Source organism: Acanthopagrus latus, chromosome 15 (assembly GCF_904848185.1).
Source record: "Acanthopagrus latus isolate v.2019 chromosome 15, fAcaLat1.1, whole genome shotgun sequence".
Classification (NCBI taxonomy): Eukaryota; Metazoa; Chordata; class Actinopteri; order Spariformes; family Sparidae; genus Acanthopagrus; species Acanthopagrus latus.
In genome coordinates, this window is record NC_051053.1 from 20,313,398 (window position 1) to 20,328,779 (window position 15,382).

General features: G+C 44.8%; 1 protein-coding gene across 3 annotated transcripts; it reads left to right on the top strand.

The window, feature by feature from the left end:
• The first annotated feature begins 799 nt into the window (after nt 1-799).
• Nucleotides 800-14,932, top strand: ndnfl (neuron-derived neurotrophic factor, like). 3 transcript variants are annotated; one of them, XM_037122721.1, is made up of 6 exons: nt 801-917; nt 1,058-1,183; nt 3,255-3,616; nt 6,450-6,689; nt 9,405-9,529; nt 12,841-14,932. In XM_037122721.1, exons 4-6 carry the CDS (start codon nt 6,511-6,513, stop codon nt 14,268-14,270), a joined length of 1,734 nt encoding a protein of 577 aa, XP_036978616.1. In that variant the 5' UTR covers nt 801-917; nt 1,058-1,183; nt 3,255-3,616; nt 6,450-6,510; the 3' UTR covers nt 14,271-14,932. The 3 variants fall into 3 exon arrangements, with proteins under 3 accessions (XP_036978618.1, XP_036978616.1, XP_036978617.1); XM_037122723.1 differs by lacking the exon at nt 3,255-3,616 and having other exon boundaries at nt 800-917; nt 1,058-1,115; XM_037122722.1 differs by lacking the exons at nt 801-917; nt 3,255-3,616 and having other exon boundaries at nt 1,100-1,183.
• The last annotated feature ends 450 nt before the right edge of the window (nt 14,933-15,382 follow it).

The following is a 15,382-nucleotide window of genomic DNA, read 5'->3' on the forward strand; positions in this document are numbered from 1 at the left end:
GTGTGTGTGTGTGTGTGTGTGTGTGTGCGTGTGTGCGTCCCAAGCCTGTGCATCAATTCCACGTCTGACAGATGTCCAAAGTCTTAGGGAAAACAGACTACGACGTGATTCTCAGATCAAGACTCTCCCCCTTACAGGGAAACACGGCATAGAAAAAGTTGTGAAAACGGCAGCTCATACACAAAGTTGCATGTGCGCAGTAATCTCCTCTAAGGTTAATCACCATCCAATCTTCAAAAGCAGCCGGCGTATCGTTCTCTGCCAGATTGCCGACTTTTAGAACTTCTTAGGGACTGTAAAGTGGGCCAGCCAATGGAGAGGGATACAGAGAGGAAGGCTGCGGGCTTTGAAAGAGAGTCCAGCCGCAGTAAAGGGTCCTCGCTCCCCCCACCCCCCCAAAAAAAGACCAGTTGTGGCCGCAGAAGTGATACATTTATTAATAGCGCTCATGTGCCACATTTTTTTTTTTTTAATTCTTCTTTGAAGTGATTTTGCAGCTAGAAAGAGAGAGAGGGAGAGACAGAGAGAGAGAGAGAGAGAGAAAGAGGGAAAGAGAGGGGAAGTCTCTCAGATTTTAGCCCGCGGTCAGACAATATTCCCTCTGGGTGGAGTGGGTCCCATTCACAGCGACCTCAATAGCCCTACACTGAAGTACCCGGTGAGTGAGTGAGAAAAGGCCCCATCACGGAACTGACGGGGGGGGGAGGGAGGTGAGTTAGTGCACAATGTGATGGGCCTCTTTTTCTATTTTCCTGATGATATTGATTAAAGAGCTCAGGAGAGAGAGCACGGTACATGGGGCCCGCCATTGTGTGGAGATGAGAGGGCTGGGAGGGGCTGGAGAGCCACTGATATGAATGTCCCCCCCACCACCACCACCCTCCTCCAGTTGTCTGAGATCTACACTTGACCTACAGGTGGAGAACATAAAGCTGCTCAACATGGCCGTCCTGTATAGAGACCTGCATATGGTCTCTGTCCGGTCTCTGCTCATGTTCATTACATTATGTCCTCACTATGATATGCAGGGGTACAAGTTTTTTCATTTCCATTCCAGGAGAGGGGGATTCATTCCGAAAGCCGAGCCCCAGGCAGCAAATGCGAGACTGAAGCAGGTATAGCCAGGTTAACATGCACAGAGAGTAATAGACCACTAAGAAAAAGAGCAAAAGAAGTCTGTAAGGTGAGTAAACGTGAAGCTACAGCAGGTTAGCTTAGCTCAGCACAGAGACTGGAAATGGAGGGAAACATCTAGCCTGGCTCTGTCACTTCCTGCCAAAAAAATTGTAAAAAAAAAAAAAAAAAACGCAAGTTGATATTTTCAGACCGTACAGTTTAAACAAAAGAGAGATAATATGTAAATGAGTGAACATTAGAAGTGCTTATAGGTGGGTTTTGTTACCTTTGGATGTAGCCAGGCTATCTGTTTGCACCTGTTTCTGGTTTTTGTGCTAAGCTAAGCTAACTGTGTCATGGCTGCAGCTTCATATCTACTGTAGTCTGATTCACCAGATAGACAATTGGTATAAAACCTGTCACCGGGCGTCCTGTTCATGCCGTTTCTCCTTTCTTTCTACCACTAGCTGCGCGCTAACCTTTTCAAAATCCCCATCCTTACGTGAAACAACAACAAGAAGCTCCAAGTTACTCCAGCACTGACCTGGTTGCTAATGCTACAAACCTAAAATTGCCCGCAGCTGTTCCTGGGTTTAGCGCCGCTCAAGATGAATGTGATACAAACAGGCCAGAGTTTATTTTTTTCCCCTACTGTACTCAAAGAACGGCCCTGAGCATCGTATTGATATTCAATTTAGGAAAGAAAGTGAATATCATATTTCTTAAGAAAAGAAGATCCTACACTCTCTGCTGCTCACCGTCACAATTTATTCATACTACTAAGTAGACTGGCTCTGTAAATGTAACAGCATGAACACACTGTGATGCCGAGTGAGAGCAGTGTGTGGGATCTTCTTTCCTCAAGGCTGAATGGACACTCTTCAACACACCTGTATCTGAGTTGTCTTGTCTTCTTTGATAAATGTCGTATTTTTCTGAACTTCAAACTATCCCTTTAGAGAACATAAGCAAATATGACTCGATAGTTACATAATGAAACTGTTTCTGAATTTTGCACAAGCGTTTGACAATCTTAGCCCATTTTATTTTTATTGCTATCTTTACTGCAAGAGGAAGAGCATAGAAACATATGAGCTATTTGTGTTCTAGTATCAAGAAATAGCGACGTAATTTTGCTGCAGTCCAGTCCAGCTGTCCAGGAACTGAAAAGATAAATATAGGTAAAATATATGTATTTACTTATTTAGCATATTACATATTTAGATGTTTCTCTTGAATTGAAACTTGATCTGTATCCACATTTGACAGAAGAAATAGCAGAAATACAATTTTTTTTTAAACCAAAAGACTGTAGCTAAACCTCTACGTGAGCGCTGAGTATCATGATACAGAGTAAAAAGTTAATGTAGTATATGGAAATATAAATTAGTCAATGATACAACTAATTGAGGATGATGCGAGGGGCATACTGTGCCTCTTTGTTTATCTTCAAAAATTAACATCCTATAAATTTGACTATACAAATTGTGCAAATGTTTTCCTAAGCATCGTTGAAACAGGTCAAAAGTCTTTTATTTAAAATGCTACGTTTTTTTTAAATTTGCTTTAAAGGCTGCAGGTTCGGCAAACATTTGCATAAATCCATTAGGCGAGTGATAGGCCGCTCTTCCTTTTAAACATGTTCATCTGGAGGCAGACTAAGCGCCTGATGGAACGAGCGATAAGGGCACAAAGACGGTGTAACCTCTAACATGCAGCCGGCAGCTCAGCCCCGTTACAGATGTTATCACACCAGCCACAGAATGGTTAATGTATTTAACTTTTGCATCGCCTCCCCTTTCCCTAACACCGCTCTTGACAACACGCACACACACACACACACACACTCTCGCTCTCACTCTTCATCACCACCCCCATTCGGCGACCTCACCGCCAGCCCCCTCACACTCACCCACTCGCTCCCTCACTCTCAGATTGCACATACAGATACACACACACACACACACACACACACACACACACACATAATCACACATGAGCCCATTTGAATTGCAAGTGAGCTCTGTTCACTACCAGCGGAGGTAAACAGAGGGGAACAAGTGAGAAGAACAGGAGGGAGGGAAAACAAGAGGGGAAGAGAGCAAACAGGCTCCACTGACCGGATGACATTCACACAGTGTTTAGCAGGACAAGACTCCACGTGTGAAAAGACCGGGAGGGAGACAGAGAGAAGGAGTGAGGAGGAGGGCGTCTGGGGAGCCCTGCACCATAACAGGGGCGCGCAGGAGGTGGGACAGCCCTGGGGGGACACCTGAGCCCTGAGGAGACACCTCCTGAAGTAGGGAGCGAGCAGCGCCCCGTGGGAGACGGAGTCAGAGGAACACCCGACAACAACCTGCTGTCGCTCCTCCTCTCCTCGCGACCGGCTCTCATCCCCTTCTCCTCCTCCTCCTCCTCCTCCTCTTCTCTTCCATCCTCGCTCCCTCTCTCATTTGATCCCATCCCTCACTCGGAGAGGGAGAGCGTGCACTGAGAGAAGGTAAGGGGGGATGCATGCATGCATGTTGGTGTCCTTGCTGAGCATGTGTGTGTGTGAGTGAGTGTGTGAGTGAGTGTGCCAGCGTCTCATATTTCAACTGGATATGTAAGTCAGCAACTTGTGTCTTTGGATCAGTTCTTTGAGTGTGTGTGTGTGTGTGTTTGCGTGCGTGTGTGTGAGTGTGAGTGTGTGTGCATGTGTGTGCGTGGTCTCTAGAGGGTTTTTCAAAAAGCTGAGACAGACGCAGGGGCACTTTTCATTCGTTGCAGTGTCGTTTTCATCTTGACAGCATCACACTTTTGCATGTTTCGAGGGCCTTTTATTGCGTATTTTATCTCTCTTTTCTCTGTGATCACCACTTATTCTCTTGCTATTTGGAGAGAAAAGTATGACAGAGCAGACGTGAAGTAGGAAAAGGCGCAGCACTGTGTGAAAGTGTGCGAGATGGAGATACACAAGGAAAAGGGAGAGTGAAACAGGCACAAAGGGACAGTGAAAGTGAGGAAGACAGGAGAGGGGTTAATGTATTCCAATGTACACGCAGCGAGGTAGAAAATCAACCGTAAAATCCTATCAAGTTCCATGGTCACTGCGTGTTACCCCTTTAGCCATCATCCCATCAACCCCCACCAAGAACCACAGGCCAGTTTTCTTCGCCCACAGTAGTTTTTCTTTGGGGGGGGGGGGTGGACAACGGATCCTGCAGGGACCACCCCATGCCATTTAATCTGTCCCTGCCCACAGATAACAGAAGGCAGATGGTCCTGCCTGAGAGCAGGGAGATAGAGGATAGCTAATACAATGTGCGGAACAGATAGCGCACAGCACTCAACCTGTCCCCCTCTGAAACTGAGCCTGCATCAACTTCTAAATAAGGGGGAGACGAATGAAAAGCAGACAGAGAGAGAGAGCGAGAGACAGTGAGAGAGAGAGAGCGAGAGACAGTGAGAGAGAGTGAGAGAGGGAGAGAGAGAAGGGAACAGAGCAGGGTTGAAGTATCTTTAATTAAAACCCAAGCAGCATCCAGAATAAATGCAGTCAGTTGACAGTCTGGGATAAACATAATGGAAAGAGAAAACCCGTCTGAGTGAGCGGGACCATCAAAGTCCTGAGCTCCTGTGTTTAGAGGGGGAGTGTGTATTTATTTATAGAGGGCGGTAGTTAATTTCACCGGGCTCCCTCTCTCTCTCTCCCTCTCTCTCTCTCTCTCTCTCTCTAAGACCCAGCCTTTTTTCGCCCTTATGAAAATTCAATTGGCCATAATTTGCTGAGGAGCCGTATGCATATTTTATCAGCCGGGTCCGCGTTTTTGAAGAAACAAGCCCGCCAAGCGTTTTTTTTGTGTGTGTGTGTGTGTGTGTGTCTTCATCTCTATCAAGACTGAATGAGGGTGAGAGTGCGAGAAGGGGCTGCGAGGTTGTGTGCCACCGTCTGCTAATGTGTGACACACCAGAACCCTTTCGACACGGGGGGCTAAAGTAAACACCAATCAGCTGCATGTGTCAGGCTAAAACGCCGAGGCAAATTCATCGCAACCTCGTTGCGTGGCAATAATGTTGTTTTTCTTCCCCCAGCCTTTGCTCTCTTTCCTCCAGTTGCACTTTCTCCTCTTCTTCCTCTCTCCCGTCTCCTTTCCCTCTAATTACTCCAGCATCCAACATCCTCCTCTTCTTGCTCTCCATTTCCTCAGCCTCCCCTTCCTCTCCCTTCCTCCCTCCCTTCCTCCCATTTCAATCTGCTTCTCTCCCACTGCATGTCTCTCAGTTAAAGCTTTATGGGTCGTTCACTCCCCTCGTTCTGTGCAAGGATAATGAGCAGCCGCCTCTGTGTGACTTTGTAGCTGTGCGACGGCTTGTGAGTTTGGATCTCGGAGCGTCCCGGGGCCCGAAAAGACTCAGATGTGCCTTCTGTAGCCACCTTCATGGTTCCACCGTGATTGTCATCTGATCTATAGGGCACAGCACTGACATAATCCACCTTGTTAGAGGGGAGGCGGGGAGTGTGTTTGTGAAGACTGTGTGACTTTGAACAAATGTGTTCTCTCTGGGGAGAAAGAGGAACACTGAGACCTGTAATCATCCCATCCGCCATCACTAAACCCCAACCACACACACACATTCACACAACCCATATATATATATATATATATATATATATATATATATATATATATATATATATATATATATATACACAAGGAGACAGAAAAACACTAATAGAGTGTGAAAGAAATGCAATATAAGGCAGAAAGAAAGAGAGACACAAGTCCCTCTTGTTAGGCGATGCATTTATGTATGCTGATTGGATCTGACTGCATCAGAGGCACCTCCAGGTGTTGTTTGTGTACCTCTCACCACATCGCCGCGCCGTCACTCGCTCCCGATAAAATGGCCGCTAATACCCGTGATGAAAGATATTTGGAGAGCAGACCCATTTGAACTCCCCCGACTAAAAATAGAAATGTAGATGTAAAGACTTCAGAGTGATAATAACAACCCACTTCACACTTTGAAAAGTAGTGCGACGGGTGATTTTTTTTTTTTTTTTTTTTTTACAGTGTCAAGCTGTGCTACACACACACACACACACACACACTCACATCCCTGAGTAATATAGCATGGCAATTTCTTTCCCCCCCTGCATGAATAATTCTGTCTGAATAGGATAGGGATGTTTCTTCGTATCAATGAATCATCAGCCGCTACAGCTCTTTACCGTCTGTGTGAATGGTACTGTAGAGATATAACTAAGTGTGTGTGCGTGTGTGTGTGTGTGTGTGTGTGTGCACGGGCCCTGATTGATGGTCTTGACCTTTCCACCGTGTGTTTTCCAGATCTTGGGTGATATCCAAGTTGTGGTGACTGAAGGGAAGTGAAGGAGTGAGAGAGACAGCGATGGCGGTCCCGTCCCTGTCCTGGTGTATCGGCGCAGCTCTGGCGCTGTTCTGTGGCTCTTCGTGGCCCCAGGCGCACTCTGCCCTGGCGCCTGAGAACGAGGTGCCACTTCGCCCGACTACATGGCTGCCGGAGGGAAAGATCACCTCCGTAACTCTCCCCAAAGGACGAACTCGCAGGTAGGGAGACAGATGGGGTGGGGGAAAGGTGCGCAGCAATCCACACTCACGTGGTCTGGTTGCCATGCCTGCCGCAACTCATGACAGTTTGTCTACGAATGATTCTGGATATGACAAATTCTGCTACAATAACCGGGTTTCTGCAGTGCATGTCCTCAGATATTTGTGTTCAGGCCAACGCAACCGCCAAAATAAATGTTGGCAAAGTAAGTTTCTGCAAAACCAGAGATAAGTTGAAAACTATTAGTTTTTATAAACATCAATTTAGATTTTGCTCATGTCACGACACTGTGCTTATGCTTCTAGGTTAAGGCACAAAAAAAAACACTTGGTCAGGGTTAGAAAATTAATCATGGTTTGGATTAAAATACCTGTGTTGGTCACCGCAAAGCTGGCTGGAAGTGGACCAACATCCTTTCAAAAAAACAATGAGTTGATTGCATTATCAATAGCAGGCGTTCGGTCCAAAACCAAATCTTCAGTCCAAGCAACTCCTGCTCTGTTCTGCTCAGCGGCAAAGTTTTGTATTTTTTTCAGAATTTTCATTGGCCTGTCTGAGATCGGATCGTCTTATTGGCTACAAAAATGCAGATGAAAGGTTTAGATATTAATTCAATCAGTAATCAATTATGGATTTAACAGTACCTAAGTAAGCTAGATTACATGCTGCAATGCATTCTTACATGCACTGTAAGTACAAGTAAAAATCACAGACTTGGAAAAAACAGTAAAAAGTATCCGAAATGATGATGATGGTGATTTAATCACAATACTTTGAGTAGTTGTATTTAGCTACTTCCATCGTTGGTTGCCCATAACTCTTTTTTTTTTTTTTTTTTTTGTACTTTGCTTACAGAGTAAAAGTACAAAAGTATTAGCAACAAAATACAAAAAAGTGAAAGTAGTGATCATAACTTAAAGGTGGGTCTAATCTGCACGTGAGTTATCTTAATATTTCAAAATGTATTTGTTGATTATATTTTGTATCATTGAGCTGAATGCCTGAGAAGTGAAAAATGTTAACAAACAAATGCAGATACTGGCTGCGATAGTGCATGAAAAGTACCCGAACATGGGCAGTGTGACTGTATTCTGTAAGTAAACTTAATAATGTAACATTATAAATAATTTACGTACATAATAAACAATGTTAAATAACATCCAGATTAAATCCACTCAAACGAACACATCAGGAACATGATGTCCTTGAGTAATTGTGCTCTGATGGGCCCGTGGGAGTATATGACAATACAACAAAATAGGCCGTAAACCACTCCAGTGTATATAAAATTATGAATAATGCCAACAACAATTCACCCGAGCCCCTGGTCTCCAATTGACTTGTTTAGTTCAACCACCAGCCGCAAACACTCACCGACTGTCTATAAAACAGGGGGGTAACACAGCAAATGTTTGTTTTATGAATGATTAAGTCCAAATCAAATGTGATCACTGTCAAATGAAACAACAGAACTTTTACAAATAAAAGTTAAGTTTTAAAGATAAATTCACTTCTAAACAATAGTTCTGTCGCGTAAAGATGCTTGAAATGAAGCTGAAGCATCAGACTCAACCCAGCAAATCTTTTCTTGAAATGCTCGGTCTTGGAACAAGTTTGTGAAAGTTAATTTGACTCCTTCATGTTACAAAAAGTGAAGATTTCTCCTCATCTGCAGGTCATTGAAGACTCATGAATAAATCTTCAGGCCTGCTCATCAGATTCACCCTTGTTTCCACTTCACTAACGAGTCACCAGCCATCACCCCCCACCACCGCCACCGCCACCTTTCTAGACAGTGGCTGATTCCAGCACCACTGGAGAGCGAGCGAGAGGAAGTGGAGCCCATTTGGCGTGAACCTTACACACCAGTGCCAGTGCTCGCTTTCTAAAAGTGGGAGCTGAAAATTGCGAAACGCATCTCCCTGTGTGCTGCAGTCTGTCCACCGGTGCAGTCATGCAGAACCGCACGGCAAATAATGGAGAGAAAACACTGATTCGGAAATTAATCACTCTATTAAATAAGCCGCAAAGCGCCCTTGAGAATGACAGTGTCGCACATCTGCTTGGAAACAACCACCATCTGCACAGAAACATGAATAATGATGATTGTAAGGAAGGAGAGCAAATATTTATCAACAAATGCGCGCGCAGTTGCTTAATTTTCATGATGGGCAACTAGCTGTGAAGACACGACGTGTAACAGGACAGGTTGGGTCCCGATCAAGTTAAAATTAGACCTGACCACCGCAGTGTGAATGCTAAATGTCCTTTACCTGCCTCTGAACTGCCATCTAACATGCAAATCTGCAAAACATCGCATCACAATAAGTTTCCATGCAAAGCACGATCCAGCAAACAGGCAGATATCCATCTGAAACTGTCACTGCAGCCCCATCATGCGATTCCCAGGTCACCTCTCCCGGACGCGCTATCGAACGTCCGATCAGCATGTCGGCAAATGGAAACACAGAGATCGGCAGATGTTTGAAACAGCTGCAGTGTTGAAATTTCTCAAGCTTTAGCGGAGAAAATTACAATCGGCCCACCGCATCGGCAAATCGGCCAAACGCGATGAAAGAGCGCTGCAGTGTGGGCAGGAAGATATCTTGTCTTCTCATCCATCACCTTGCAGCTGAATTGAAACAGGATGTTATCTTTTTGACATTCCCCGTGATGAATCAGACAACTTTTATCTCCTGTGTTTTCCTCCACAGGCTGTACTTCACGCTGAAGAAGAAGGCACCAGCGATGTCGGTGACCGTCAGCCCCTGTGACCTCCCGATCGAATGGAGCTTGGCTGCCCGCACCCTGAAGGACAAACCCCTCAAGAGCCTGCAGTGTGAGTGAACAGTAAGACTGAAGATCATCACGACATCTGGCTAAGCCGAAAGACGATCAATCAGATATTATCATCACCGAACAACAAATAGGGATTTAGTGGAGGGCAATGACTTTAATCTTACTTAACTTTGTACAGCGTAACATGCAGAATCTGTAGAAAGGACGCCAAACTTTACAAACACAGTTCAGCAAATAGGCCTCAATTGGAAGAAAGATTATCCTGATTCTATTCATGCAAAAAACACATCAGCAGGAGACAATCAACAAACAGACAAGCTAATAAACTAGCATGTATACAGTTTTGCCAGCTCAGTGTCCAACAAAAACGGTCGTCTCCTATTTCCAAATGTTCCGAAGATGCATTTCAGTAACATATTTCGTCCAAAATACAGTATTCCACACATAAATGGTAACAAAATGGCAAACAAAACCACTGCTGTGCTTCTAGGCCCAGCCTAGAGCCTACAACAACCAGCATGTGATAGTATAGGTGAGTGACCCACTCTCTCTTCTTCCTCCTCTCTCCTCCTGAGACACTAGCATGCCAGCCTCTGGATGACTGATGCATCATGTGGCCTTTGAGAATTTGAAATCCAGTTATATATATAGTTCATTACAGTTTAAATCCCTAAATTTGGAAATGATGCAAGTTTATGTAGTTCTTAACATTCTGCTCTTTGCATAGGCTGTTTTTCCACCTAAGCACTTGTTTTTGCCTCTTTAAAATGCACAAAGCAGGTGTAAATCAGGAAATAAAGGACTGTAATGAGTTTTGGCCCGTTTCTCACATACAGGGGTATTTGAGGTCACAAAATGCCAGGCGCCTGCTTATTTCCTTAGAAAAACCCTCGTTAAGTGTTCATGATGTTATCTCATTTGAACTTGGACCATATAATACCATACAATGTGGACTCATTGTGTTTTCCAGCTAATAGGGGCAGTTATAGGTCATCTGCAGGCATATTTTTCATAAAAAAGAAAACTCAGGCGAGAAAAATGAATTAATAATTCAGTGTGTTTTTAACCTACAGAGCTTCTGACAGCTTGGGGAAAAAAACCTGCTTATAACCTTATAAGCCCAAAACCATGCCTGTATTTAATGGTTCAACAACAGCTTTGAATTAACTTTGGGCTAGACTGGGATGGAGGTTTTAGGATAATTTTACATAAATTTGCAGGAGTAAGAACAGGTTATTAATGTTTGCAGCCTGGAGGTCATAGTTTTAATTCAACACTGCTGTTAGATCACAAACATGCCTATGTTTTTCTCCAGTTTTTTTCTCTCTAGATGAAAAGAAGATCAGCACATTGAACCTGTTCTTTTTTGTGCAAAGCATGGAAAAATGCTATTTCTTTTTTTTTTTAAACACCACCCATTATCTCTGACAAGGACAGAGACAGTCAGCGTGATCATATCTGGTTGTCACTTTGTCAGACATTTGCTCGTAAAGCTTTAAATTTGGATTTAAAATCTTATAAAACACACTCACATCAACCACTGCCGACTCTTGCTTCAGACACTGAAGTAAAATAAAACTCTGCTCTTTCAGTCTGCAAGATCTTGTGCTTCAAAAACTGAAGCGTTCAAAAAAGACTTCAAGGCAGCAAAATTTGAAAAAAGTCAGAGCAAGTGCTGAACGCAAACCAACCAATCAAATTTCCGACCAAAAAAAAGGTGCAGAATTCCAGAAAAGAATATAAACTCTGGAGTGCTCCATGAGTAGCTCTCCAGGTTAACTAAACAAGCCCCTCTACGTGGTAAAATAACATGATGAAGTTATAAAATGACACATGAATCTTTCAGACCCTGAGCTCATGGGTCCCCATCGCCAGCCTGAATTATTCACTTTGATTCTGAAACATTTGGTCTCGTTTGAGGAGCGATTTCTCATCTCGGGGGGAGCTGAGCAGCGAAGACGAGCGTTGGCGGAGGTTTTTTTGGCGTTTAATTGCCAGTTGCGTCATTCAAGTGGAGAGTGTGTGTGTGTGCACTTTACAATGACAACACTTTAGGTATGAATGGAGACACTGGGAACCAAGTTTTGAAGTGGCAGTTGACATTTTATTTGTTTATTTGTTCATTTATTAGGTGGTTAGGATTTTTATCTATATCAGCCAGGTTCTGTTGTTCATTGTTATGTGAAATTTGCAGTGTGTATGTGTTCTGAAAACCCTAAAATGCTCTCAGCTTTAATTTCTGTAGTTATGGTTTTGCTACGTCTGTCCGATTACACTTTTTCTAGATGCTGAATAAATCGCAATGCTTACTTTTAAACTAAAGAATGGGGTGTTGCAATATTCACGATAATTGGGATACAAAAAAATGTAAATATTGTCTTTGTGTTTATAATATGAAGCAAACATGTTTGGCCTTATGCATCTATTGTTTATGATCATCTGGTTAGTCTAGTAACTGTTCTTTCAAAAGTGGCGGTGACTCTTTCCTGTTGCGCTTTTTGCCGAAAAAAAGAGACAAAACACACAGGGAACGAAGTTAAAGATGGATTTGATTACTAGTATTTATTTATTTGTTATTTATTCTTACAGAAGTCGCAGTATTATCGTGATAATCAATTTGTTTGGCCACAATAATCGTGTTGAGAAATTCAAGCGTCTCGTGATATTGTGAAAGGTTTAATGTTATAACCAGATGTTTTCACATGATAACAAGCTATTTTTATGTTATTATGAAATGCAAACTTATTATGATATGAAGATAAACTTTTGTTGTTGTAACAAGAGGCGAGTTGCCTTGTTCTTCTTCTAGAAACATAAATATAGCTCCCCATGCTCCTCAGGACTCAAAGGAAAGACTGTCCAAAGGATCTGAAAGGAATATTTTGACATTTGTTTGAGATGGACTCCACTTTGATTCCCTTGTGCTAAATCTGGAGCTGCAGCCAGGAGGCAATTAGCTTACCTTAGCATGAAGCCTGGAGGCAGGGGACCACAGCTAGCCTGGCTTGATCCAGACTTCAAAAATAGCTCAAATAAAAAAGCCCTTGTTCTCTGTTTTTTGTTTTGTTTTGTTTTTTCGTTTTTAAAAAAATCTCTTTGCAAACAGACATGTGAAAACTTGTGGTTTAATGGGAGATTCAGCACTGTAACAGGCCGGCTGTCTGGAGTGATGATGAAAACTTATAATGGAGCGGAGAAACTTTCCCCGTCACCACATGAATATGAAAACTCCCCTTCTGGTGTCAAACTCTGCACATCTTTCTGCACAGCGAAGCTCTCACATCCAAGTGATGTAACATTAAGCAAACACATTTCAGAGTTTGTAACCATTTTTCCTTGTGTGTCTCACAGGGAGCACCAAAAAGAGCATGCCGGAGGTTTGGTGGCGAGGTCCTGGGACTGAGGAGAAACTGCACAGTTTCGCAGGCAACTCAGTGGACACCTACAGGGGTCCTCCCTACCCGCATGCTTCCATCTACATCGTGAGGCTGCGCTCCAAACAGCAGAACACTCGAGCCACGGTGTACCTCCACGAAGGCCCGGGGCCCTCCGGCGCCTTCCCTCTGCTCCCGGCCGACCCTCGAGTTCACACATTAGGCGTCGGCATGACCAGCGTCACCCTCAGCTGGGCGCCCAGTGCCTCCATAACCAGCCTCCCACACACGCAGAAGGGTTATGAATACTGCGTCCTCGCCAACGCTCAGCAGAACTACCCCAGCCTCTGCGCCGCGCGACAGAGCATGAGCAAAGACAAAGACCAGAAACAAGAGAAGAAGGAGAGGAGGAGGAGAGTGACGGCGTGGCCCATTTTGAAGGAGTGGTGGTGGCAGCAGTGGGACTCGTACCCTGAACCCAGGAGTCCACCATCAGCCGCCACCGACGAATACGCTGACCTCCAGTGTGCGTGTCAGGGGATGGAGAACGTGTGCACCGTCTCCGAGCTCCGGCCCGAAACTCAGTATTACTTTGACGTCTTCCTGATCGACAGGCTGAACGGGACCAGCGTGGCGTACAAGGGGGCCTTCGCTCGAACGCACGAGGAGGCTCGAGCGGCGATCACCACGCTGAGAGAAGGGGAGCTGAGGTGGGTGACCTTCAACGACAGAAGCTCCAAGTCAGAGCAGTTCTTCACCTTCCGTCCTCGGGGCTTGCAGCAGAGCGGGCTCCTCACCTTGCAGAGCTGCGGGTCGGGTGAGAAGGTGAAGGTCACCGTGTCGAGTAAAGGGCAGGTGTTGACCTCGCAGGCTGTTGGGGGAGACTTAGCGCACATTTGGCTCCAGGGAAGTCCTTCTTATCTCATCCACTTGGAGAGGGAAGGAAGCAGCCACACATCGGCTGCGACAGACCCAGCTCTGCCCGGAGGTCTGACGGCTTCTGTCAAAATGCAGACCTCCTCGGCGTACCACCGCAGAGGGGTCCCGTCTCTGCCCTCCACCTTGCAGATAAAATCTTTCAACCGGTTGCGTGGCTGCAACAGCGTCACCCTGGCCTGGATGGGCACGGAGGAAAGAAGCCTTTACTGTGTGTATCGCAGAAAGCTGGGGACCGGTGAGACAGAGGCTACAACTGCTCCCTGTCTGGGGCCGGAGTCCCGCTCTGACACCGAGAGGGTTCTCTGCAAGTATTTCCAGGAGCTGAATCCTCGGCGGGCCGTCACTACAGCTGTCATCGGGGGCCTGGAGCCAGGGATGGCCTATGTGTTTGATGTCTATCTAATGAGACGCTGGGGGATCCCTATCAAGTACAGCAGCAAGATGGTGAAGACCAGAAAGGACTGCTGAGCTGCCGCCCCCTACAGGAGGTTTCAGGACTGTCCCGGTTGAGGGGAAAATGCAACGGTCATGGACACACTGTAAAGACTGACCATGAGAACGAAGCCATTTGACTGTTGTGGAGGGACTGTTAACCACAACACGAGAATATTCCCTCTGAAGGAGCAATGGTTTTCGTTCAGACTCCACTTGCACTCTCCCTGCAAGCGGATGGAAAAGCAAATGGGAAGGATCCGCACACCAGCAAAAGTTCATAACATTTACAGAAAACGACCCTCGTGCTTTTTTCGTCATTTTGTTTCTCATTGTTGATCATGATAATGACGTGCCAGTTGTCCAAGTGCTTATTTTGTCTGCGGGTGCGAAAGGACAGATGAGGTGTGTGATGACGGAAAGTCGATACAAAAACAACAACAGAGACTGTGCCAAATATGCAACAGAAACAGATGGGGCAATAATTGGATAACATCTGAGACGAGGGGGCTTCGCAGTGTATATCTCCAGTGCTGCATATTGTACAGGCTTATAAACACAGATGGGCGCAATCTACAGATGCTTACTTCAAAGTCAGTGTGTATCTTTGTGTTCTGCTTTCGCATGAAGCAGTGAAAAATACTTAGTGACTTGCCTCATTGTCTTTGATGTATTCTTGTGCTGCTTCAAACGCACCAATAAATACTAGGGTATCTGTACGTTCTTGACTGAGTGATGCATGTGTGGAAACTGGAGTGTTAAACTTGTTTTCAGATAGCATCTAGTTTTACTTGTCACAGCTCAGTGCCGTCCAGTTTCGTGACATTTTATTGTAGGAAGATTAAATGGGTTTAATTTTAAGATTAGACCACGCTGCACAGGAAATATTACAGAGAAACTTATATATAGTTTCAGAAATGACTGTGGTTTGAAGCAGCCCTGCAGAGTTATTTCTGTTCATTGGCTGTCAACGAATTACTTTTTTTACGTTTACCAAAAAAAAGCTGCATGAGAGAGATAAAATGACAGAGCTGCAGTCAGTCTAAAAATGTCACACATGCCTGAAAAATGACTCCCAAAGCCCAAGATAACGACCTCAGAGGTGTTTTGTTATGGCCACGACCCAAATATATTGCATTTAATGTCAG